The 10410-nt window shown below is 40.7% G+C and overlaps 1 protein-coding gene across 5 annotated transcripts in view; it reads left to right on the plus strand.

Annotated features, from left to right (window-relative positions):
- Positions 1-9077, plus strand: part of STX11 (syntaxin 11) — a 46837-nt gene extending 37760 nt beyond the window's left edge. For all 5 annotated transcript variants that reach the window (XM_019831346.2, XM_023254470.2, XM_023254471.2 and 2 more), the window contains one exon: positions 7037-9077. In XM_019831346.2, the coding sequence (XP_019686905.1) occupies positions 7037-7905 (869 nt within the window). In that variant the 3' untranslated portion in view covers positions 7906-9077. The remainder of the gene's footprint in view (positions 1-7036) is intronic.
- Positions 9078-10410: the final 1333 nt, after the last annotated feature.

Genomic DNA, 10410 nt, shown 5'->3' on the forward strand with positions numbered 1-10410 from the left:
TCAAAAGTCCTCATTTGGAACATCTATCTTGGGGCAGGATCTTTTTAGTTTCATTAATAGCTATAACTGTATACAAAGCCTATGTGTGTGTATGTGTCTCTCTCTCTAAATGTGTTTTATTTAGTTCCTATTGAAACAAGAATCCTAAACTTTCTGAACTCAAGTAAAGAGAAATAAAGTCTCTAGAACATTTCTTTGTCATAAATACAGAAAGGACGGCCCTTCTGTGCTTTTGGGTTTGTTCCCCTCCTGGAATCTACAAGTTGAGTTTCATAATAAACCTCACATGGTTGGTACATTGCCCTGCGTGGAATTGTGTATCTCCATGTCTGAAGTTTCTCACTGCTTGCAAAGATACTTTAACATATTGCTGTGAAACAAAGAAAGGTTTTGTTTTCTGGTAATAGGCGGAATTTGCTTAATGTATGTATTGCTTAATGTATAATGTATAGATTATATAAAGACCTTAAAATTTTTTTTTTAATGTTTGTTTATTTTTGAGAGAGAGAAAGAGAGCACAAGCAGGGGAAGGGCAAAGAGAGAGGGAGGCACAGAATCCAGAGCAGGTCCAGGCTCCGAGCTGTCAGCACAGAGCCCAATGTGGGGCTTGAACCTACAAACTGTGTATAGTCCTGAGATCAGGACTTGAGCCGAAGTCAGACACCGACTGAGCCACCCAGGTACCCCTATAGAGCCCTTTTAAATTGACTCCCTCTTTAAAGTTCTTATCTCCAAATACAATTGCATTCTGAGGTGCTGGGGTTAGGGCTTCAATATGTGAATTTGGGTGGGTTATACAATTTAGCTGTAACCATGTATGAACGGGTTTGTTCTTGTTCCCCTTAGAATAAGTAGGCGTAAAGTTTTTCTTTTATGATCAGAAATATAACCCTGTTGTGTTTACAGAAATATGACCATGTGTTGTGTTGACAACGGTTCCCTTACAGGCAAGTAGGAACTTTCATAGTTGTTCTTTGTAGCATCGAGTATACAGACTATGTATGTATTATACCCCCCACTCATTGACCTTCGGAGGTATGCAGAGACCTACCTTCTGAATCTTTCATTTCCTGTCTTTCTGAATCTTTCCCTATTGAGTTTGTTCAAGATTGCCCCCAACCTGCTATTCTAAGTTGTCCAGAACTGCATTATATTCATGAATAAAAAACTGCCATGATAATTATCTATGGAATGGGTCACAAGTTTGGGTGTGCACTGGCATCACCTGGAGATCATCCTAAATGTACTGAGTCAGAAACTTCAGGGGACCAGGCATCTGTACTGTTTGCGGCTCTCCAGAAGAGTCTATCGCTTCCTAAAGTGTGAGAACTACTGAGCTACCACCACTTCTCTGTTCCTACATATTTTTGTACATAAGTTCTATCTAATTGCCCAATGAAAGAAGGCTTAGGAAACTTCCCCTTCCTTCCCTGTGGGATCTTGTTCTCCAGACAGATGATATGCATGCCTGAAAAAATTAGAAGACATAAGCAGACTTCTGGTAGTTGGTCATAAAATTTCTTTTGAATTCTTCATCTCTTTGTGAATCAAAGCACATTTTAGCATTATTTTAGCAACTTTATGAGTACAGTTTACTAAAATTTATTATGTTATTCTTCATCACAGTGAGATAGGACAGTCAATAGAATTGTTTGATTTTCCCTTCTTGTTTTCCCTAGTTTCATTTTTAGGATCTCACAGTACAGAATCAAGCCACTGGATGTGTAGGTCAGTTTGAAGTTCTTTCTGTACCTGCTTCTGTATTTTGGTGTGACTACAGCAAGGAATACATTTTAACCTTTTGGGGGACAGTCTTAGAAATAGCTTCTTGGTTGACATTTTTTTCTATTTTTGTTTTTTTCTAATTTTTTTTTTTTATTTATCGGATTTGAGGAGAGAGAGGAAGCATATGAGTGGCGAAGGGGCAGAGAGAGAGGGGGACAGAGGGTCCGAAGCGGGTTCTGTGCTGACAGCAGAGAGCCCCCTGTGGGGCTCGAACTCACTAATCGTGAAATCATGGCCTGGGCCAGAGTCGGATGCTCAACTGACTGAGCCACCAAGGTGCCCCGTATTTTTGTGTTTTTTAAATTTCTTTTTTCTTTTTAATTTTTCCAAGTTTTTATTTAAATTCGAGTCAGTTAACATACTCAGTGTAATATTAGTTTCAGGTGTAGAATTTAGTGATTCATCACTTATGTTTGCCACCCACTGCTCATCATAAGTGCCCTCCTTAATACCCATCACCTGTTTTACCCATCCCCCTGCCCACCTTCCCTCCAACCCTCTGTTGTCTATCGTTAAGAAGCTGTTTCCTGGTTTGCCTCTCTCTTTCTGCCCACCCCACGTTCATCTATTTTGTTTCTTAAATTTCACATATGTAGGAAATAACATGATACTTGTTTTTCTCTGACTTGTTTTGTTTAGCATAATACTCTCTAGCTCCATTCACGTTGTTGCAAAAGGCAAGATTTCATTCTTTTTGATGGCTGAGTAATACTCCACTGTGTACATAGGCCACATCTTTTTTATCCATTCACCAGTTGATGGATACGTGGGCTCTTTCCATAATTTGGCTATTGTTGATTGTGCTGCTATAAACATTGGGGTACATGTATGCCTTCAAATCAGCATTTTTGCATTCTTTGGGTAAATACCTAGTAGTGCGATTGCTGGATCATAGGGTAGTTCTATTTTTAACTTTTTTCGGGCACCTCCATACTGTTTTCCAGAGCGACTACACCAGTTTGCATTCCCACCAACAGTGTAAAAGGGTTCCCCTTTCTCTGCATCCCCACCGATACCTGTTGTGTCCTGTGTTGTTGCTTTTAGCCATTCTGACTAGTGTGAGGTGATATCTCATTGTAGTTTTCATTTGTATTTCCCTAATGATGAGTGATTAGCATCTTTCTTTGTGTCTATTAACCATCTGTATGTCTTCTTTGGAAAGATGTCTGTTCATATCTTCTTCCTATTTTAAACTGGGTTATTTGCTTTTTGGGTATTCAGTTTTATAAGTTCTTTGTATGCTTTGGATACTAACCCTTTACCGGATATGTCATTTCCAAATATCTTCTCTCCTTCCAAAGGTTGCCTTCTAGTTTTGTTGTTTCTTTCCTTTGCTGTGCAGAAAATTTTTATTTTTATGAAGTCCCAATAGGTAATTGTTGCTTTAGTCTCTCTGCCTCAGGAGTCATATCTAATAAGAAGTTGCTATGGCCAATGTCAAACAGGTTACTGCTTGTGTTCTCTGCTAGGATTTTGGTTGACTTCCTTGTAGTTTTCCTAATGCTTGCTCCCTGGCAGAAGACCTCTGGGTCAGTGGGAGTAACTCATCTGGGGTGGGTTGGGTCAGGCCAGGTGGGCAGGAAGGCAAGGTAAAGACCACCTTCTTGTCTACACCCCCATAGAGAATCTTTAATTCTCCACACTGTTTCTTTCTGTCTCCTTACCTGATTATGGACTTGAGCGTTCAGATGAACTTAGGCCTTCACTTGATTTAGAATCCATGCCTTTATGGTTTTGAGGTCTTGAGAAGGAATGACTACCTCTAAACATCTTCCTCCAAGGCCATTTTCTGTGTGATCAAAGTGTGTTTTTCTCTTCATATTATGAATGAGATGATTCCCCCCCAGTAGCTTTTTACTGGCTTTAGGGTAGTAATACAGAGCATGGGACCTGTCTAGGACTAGTGTGAAACCAACAAACAGATTCCTGATGTTGTGGTGTGTGCTGCTTTACCTTAACCACCCAATTACCTTCTACAGTAGTGCCAACCAATTTTTGGCCAGAAAGCAAGGATGACAACTGTTATTACCTTGGTCATCAACATTCATCCATTCTCTGTACTGTCTACCTGTTGCATAGTAGACTATATTAGATACTAACTTAAGCAGATAGATACATCTTAACTCCACACCTTCTAGCTGAAGCACTTTTCCCAGGTCACATCAGGTGTTAACTGATTCCAATGCATGTGTCTTAAAGAAGGACCTTAAGGAATTAATCCTTCAAGCAAACAATATTTATAGTCTTGTGGGATTTTATTTAATTATAAAATCTACACGGGCATCGTAAAAAATTTGGAAAACACAGAAAAGCACAAGGGAGTAATTAAAATCTTTCATGATGCCACAATTCAAAGAAAACAACTATTAACATTTTGACATATATTACTTAAGTCTTTGTTTCAGGATGTGTGTGTGGTTGTGCACAGGCTCTTCCCTTTACCTACCTTGTCTACCTGAGATGGTATTTACACTCCCATACTGTTAGCCTCCTGAACTGCCGTCGTTTATCAGCCAATAGCTCATTTTTATACATTTAAAATATTTCTGAATTTGGGTAAACACTGCATGGTGAGGGAGATACTTGCAGCCATGAGCTTCACACACTCTTGCATGTAGCCTTAGAATAAATGTGTATGTGACAAAACAAATACACATTTTAAAAGCTCTTGATACAATTGCTAACCTCCCCTCCAGAAAGATTCTATCAATTTTCTCTCCTACCAGCATTTTTTCGGAGTTCCCAGAATCCTCACCAATTTTTAAACATCATCATCATTTTTTTTTTTTTTAAATCCTGCCAACTTGGTGGGGAAAAAAATCTCAGTGGTTTAATTTGCATTTCCTTGTTTAGTAGTAAAGTCCGTCCTGATTCACTTTTATATATTTCCTGAAGAAGTTTCATGTAGTGGTTAAGTGGGACTGCTCTGGGGCCCAGCTGTTCACTTCCTGGCACCCAAGGGTAGGTTCCTTAATCTCCCTGCGCTCACTTACCATCTCTGATAATGACAACACTTAGTTCATGGAGTCTGTATGAAGAGTGAAGAGAGTATCATGTGACAAGTGCCTAGAAAGCACTTGGCATTACAGTAAGCACCTGATACATATCAGCGCCTCTTATGTTCTCGAGCATTTATATTTCTTCGTGTAGGAGTTGCCTTTTCATTTTCTTTGTCCAGGCAAGTGGTTTGGTTTTGTTTGGTTATGGCAGAAGGTTTTAATGTATTAAGTAGGTTAACCCATTACCTGCCATCTATTACAATTTCCCCCAATTTGTGGTTTGTTTTTAAATTTTGTTCAAAGTGAGGAAATATTTGGATATTAGGAAATTCAAACTATGGGATGGCATCGTTTTGGTTCAGCCTAGGTCTTTTTTCTGCCCCTCAGTCCTGCCTCTGGAAGAGTCACTCCCCTATCACTGGGGAGATCGGGTATTGACTTTTGTCACCAGATAGAAGAAATGGCATTTTAAGCAGGATAATTTGTTATATTAAAAATCACCATCCTAGGGGCGCCTGGGTGGCTCAGTCGGTTGAGCGTCCCACTTCGGCTCAGGTCACGATCTCGCGGTCCGTGAGTTCGAGCCCCGCGTCAGGCTCTGGGCTGATGGCTCGGAGCCTGGGGCCTGCTTCCGATTCTGTGCCTCCCTCTGTCTCTGCCCCTTCCCCGTTCATGCTCTGTCTCTCTCTGTCTCAAAAATAAATAAACGTTAAAAAAAAAATTAAAAAAAAAATCACCATCTTGGAATAAAACTTCTGCTTAATTTGTGTAAATAATGCTTATGGAAGATGAGAGGCTATGGTTAATATTTCACCCATTTCCCATTTATCACTAAATCCAACTTGTCAGCATTCCATGGCGAAATAAAATTAATTACTTCAATTTGGGAGAAGCTTTTAATTTGAGATCAAGATGCCTCAGAGATGGAGTATACATTACATGCTACTATGTTTTCCTTCTTTTCTGCAGATTATACAGCAGAAAGAATCTTCGTAGCCACAAAATCTTGTTCATGAGGGGAAGATGTTCATTATTTTGGCATATATACATGCAACTAAAAATGAAAATTTTTCACTTCCTGGAAAAAAATGTGGACATAGAGAACATTATTTTAACTTGCTAAGTAGAAAGATAATCAGAACCACCCCATGAAAACATGGAAATGCTGCTTGAGCTGCTGACTTGTTTCAAAAAGCCATTTAAAGTGGCAAATATTGCTCCTGTGTGATCATTAAATGGGAGTGTGTTATATTATTGCTACGAGGGTTATGTGTGATTGAAATTTCCCATATAAAAAAATTTTAAGTAGTTGTGTTAGTGACGCTTTACCACTAAGGACCTTGGGGAAAACTGAATGTCTTTCATTTCTGACTCTTCATCTGGTTACGCTATGTGATTGCTGTCTAGATGTGTGTCGTCTTTCTGCTCACCTCTCTACTTATTAAACTTACATTAAACACTTAACTGCTTCCTTATCTCTTCACTTTTAATATCTTCCATCAGAATATATTCTCGGATTTTTTCCTTCCAAACACTCAAACTGAAGTATGTATCAATGAACAGAGGAGCAAGGGAATTTCAACTCTCAAATTCTGTACTGCCTTATTAGATTTTAGTCTTTATTTTGTTGGTTTACTCAAGTATGTTTTACTTTTATAACATTTTTAAGAGAAAAAAATTTAAGTCATGATTTATATGGTAACTGTTTTAAGAATCGTCATGACGTATGGGATTGGGGATGCTTACTGGTGCTGAAAAAGGCAACAAACAAACATCAAACAAACAAAAAACCAGAGGGCACTTAGAGCTAGCCCCACAGCCTTGTAAGTAACCTCGATTGTCCTTATTTAAACATTTTTATCCTTCCAAATCTTTTCTTCTTATTTTTCCTTATTCTCTGTCTGTTTTGATTTGCAATTATTGGAAAACATAAAGCAAGAAAAAGTGATTGGTTCTCAATGCAATCTAAAATTGTAAATTGCTGATTGAGTTCTGGGCACCTGTAATAATGAACTGCACATGCTTTATGGGCTATAAAGTATGAGTGTGTTCATGCCTCTCTGTCATATTAGTCCTTTACTTGTAAGCAACATGTCAGAGAATATTTAGCTCCTTTAGTGTGTTAGTTACCTACACCCAGCGATAAAGAATTGGAAGTGCTGTGCAGAACATTTCTTTATTTTAAGCTTCAGTTCTCTCGATGCAAATATTGGACTCCTCTGGAGGAAGTTAACCCCAGTCTCTACTTGCAGGCAAAATGAAGGACCGGCTGGCCGAACTTCTGGAGGTAACCAGGAACTATGACCAGCAGTTCCCAGACGGGGACGACGAATTTGACCCGCCCCGTGAGGACATCGTGTTCGAGACGGACCACATCCTGCAGTCCTTGTACGGAAACATCCAGGACCTTCAGGATGAAAACCAGCAGCTGATGACCGACGTGAAGCGGCTGGGGAAGCAGAACGCCCGCTTCCTCACGTCCATGCGGCGCCTCAGCAGCATCAAGCGGGACACCAACACGATCGCCAAGGACATCAAGGCGCGGGGCGAGAACATCCACCGCAAGCTGTGCGCGATGAAGGCACTGAGCGAGGAGGCCGAGGCCCAGCACGGCGCGCACTCGGCGGTGGCGCGCATCGCGCGCGCGCAGTACAGCGCCCTCATGCGCACCTTCCAGCGCGCCATGTACGAGTACAACCAGGCCGAGATGAAACAGCGCGACAACTGCAAGATCCGCATCCAGCGCCAGCTGGAGATCATGGGCAAGGACGTCTCCGGCGACCAGATCGAGGACATGTTCGAGCAGGGCAAGTGGGACGTGTTCTCCGAGAACTTGCTGGCCGACGTGAAGGGCGCGCGGGCGGCCCTCAACGAGATCGAGAGCCGCCACCGCGAGCTGCTGCGGCTGGAGAGCCGCATCCGCGACGTGCACGAGCTCTTCTTGCAGATGGCGGTGCTGGTGGAAGAGCAGGCCGACACGCTGAACGTCATCGAGCTCAACGTGCAGAAGACCGTCGACTACACCGGCCAGGCCAAGGTGCAGGTGCGCAAGGCCGTGCAGCACACGAAGAAAAAGCCCTGCCGGACCGTCTGCTGCTTCTGCTGCCCCTGCCTCAACTAGCAGGTCGGCCCCGGCCACCACACCACACCGCCGACCGAAATGGCTGGGAAGCACACTGGGGGAGATTTGGGGGCCCTCTGCACCGGAGTGAGTTGCCCCAATCCTTCTGGACCTCTGTCCTCAGAGGAGGAAAAACTCTTGAGGTGCGAGAATTCCAGCCCAGCTTGTGTTTGGCAGGATGGCTGATGCCATCCAGTGTTTCTTCAGTAAAGCAGATCCCTACTGAAGTTGGGTGAGGTCATTATATGGCACATGGCACGCTTTTCCTCTTAACGGAAGCCAAATAAGGAACTGACGTTGCAGCTTACCGTGTAGGCTAAATGTCCAAGGCACGAACGCTTCCTAATGAAACTCTAGGAGGAAGTCGGTTCTGCAGCGGCTGGTGATGCGGCTGGTGATGGCATGAACTCATTGTCGAAACTTAAAATTCATTTACCTTATCCTGAAAGTCCCTTGGTTCTGTCCGGTTTCACAGGACATCGATCTTGGGGAAAACCGTACATCTTTCATTTCTGATTCTTCGTCTGGTTTGTCCTGTGTGGTTTTGCCTAGATGTATATCTTCTTTCTGTCCACCTTCCCTACTTATTAAAATCATATTTAACACTCATTATTTCCTTATGTTTTTCACTTTTAATATCTCCTGTCAGGGTATACTTTGGATATTTTTAAGCACTGAGTTTTGAACAGGCACTCAAATGGAAGTATGTATCACTCACATTTTATATATTTTTCATAAATAATTTAAAACGTATCTTTTTACTTGATAATACAAATACACATAAATATATAAATGTAAAGGACTAATATTAATGCGTGTACACAATGACCAATTAGTTTAACTTGACTTTTGTAAATATGGTCTATAAGTATCCAGAGCAGCACTTTTACTGGTCGTTGGTATTGGTTTGCTTGCTTGAGTTTACCTGACTCCCATCTCTGTGATCTAGTTTGCGTCACAATTGTCTTTTGAACCCCTCTGCGTTGGTTATGGTGGTAGAGACAGGCATCAAAGGCTAAAATGCATACAGAACTACAGATAACAAAACAACATTCTTGAAACTATTACTTTTGTTTTACTGTGGACCATTTCTTTTGTGTACTGAAATGGAGTAACTTAAAATAAAATAATCTTTTTTTCAATTTAGTTTAATAAACATTACATTATAATAACCCCTTTGTGTGTTTGTACCTTGACCGTTTAAATCTTACTTTTTCAATTATTATTCTTAAGAATTCTTCTACTGGCTGCATTAGGCTGCAACATCTGGCTGGAACTCTGATTCAAAGGGGACAAAATGAAAAAGAATTAGCTTGTGGGTGTCTAGCTTTCTCTCCTGAGTTACTTAAAATAGCTTAGCAAATCGTCATGTTTTAGAAATTTGGTTTTGTTGGCAAACTTTGTAATGCCCTTACCCACATTTGCCATATTTCCTGTTTCTCTTCGGAGTCAACTCTTAACTGTTTTTACGTCATTATTTAATACAGGAGCAAGTTTACTCAGCAACCAAAACTCTCAGGTCCTGCAGACAGTGAAATTTTTAAAGGAATAGAAAGAAGAGTGCGTGAACTCTTTGAAACTCGCTGACTAACCTGCAGATGCCCGTGAAAATCTAGCCCTGCGCCTAATTTTAATTTCGTGGTTAAATACGAGAATTGTGGAAACCAGGTTCCGCTGGGTTCCTCTCAGATGCCTCCAACTTTCTTTCTCAGCTCACCCAGGGATATGTTTCACCTTTAACTGAATTTCCTTTCCCTAAGGGAAAAAAGTCTTCACGCAGCTCCATTGCTCTGTCTTTCATTGTAAAGACGGGATATTATGAATACAAACCACCAGCTAGTTTTCTCAAGACAGAATAGTTCATGAATTTGACTTGTTTAAACCCATAAAGCATTTCCTTTGCCTAGAACTCGTCATAAAAGTTAACGAGTTTGCAGGCTGTGTGTCTTTTTTAATTCCCCAAATTTCACATTGGAAAATTAGGTAAAAAATACAGTTTCATATACTAAGAGATTAGTGAACTGTTGCTTATGACAAGGTAAGAATTTTTCTTCCTGCTTATTAGTAACTCTCTGAGTGTCACATAGTAGTTAAGAGCACTGATTCATGACCCCACTCGCTCAGTTTAAATCCTGACCCTGTCGCACACTAGCTGTTAAGACTTGGGCACATTACTTAGCCTCCTTGTGCTTCAGTTTCCTCATCTGTAAAATGGACATCATAGGAGCTACTTCATACAGTTGTTGTACAAAGTAAACGCTATTTATGTTAATTATTGTTATGATATAACTTTCTGGTAGACTAGGAGAGCTGATACTGACTTAATAAATTAATAGTTTTTCACTTCTGAGGGGAAATAACTTTGTATTTTTCTGTTGATAGTCTTTAATAAAATGGAATAAAGAAACCAAGACCTATCTCTTTTGAATATTAGGGCTTTTTTTCCTACAACAAAACACCATTTTCACAATGCGTTTATATTCCTTCTTCTATCAAAACACTTTC

The sequence above is a fragment of the Felis catus genome, chromosome B2 (genome assembly GCF_018350175.1).
Source record: "Felis catus isolate Fca126 chromosome B2, F.catus_Fca126_mat1.0, whole genome shotgun sequence".
Classification (NCBI taxonomy): Eukaryota; Metazoa; Chordata; class Mammalia; order Carnivora; family Felidae; genus Felis; species Felis catus.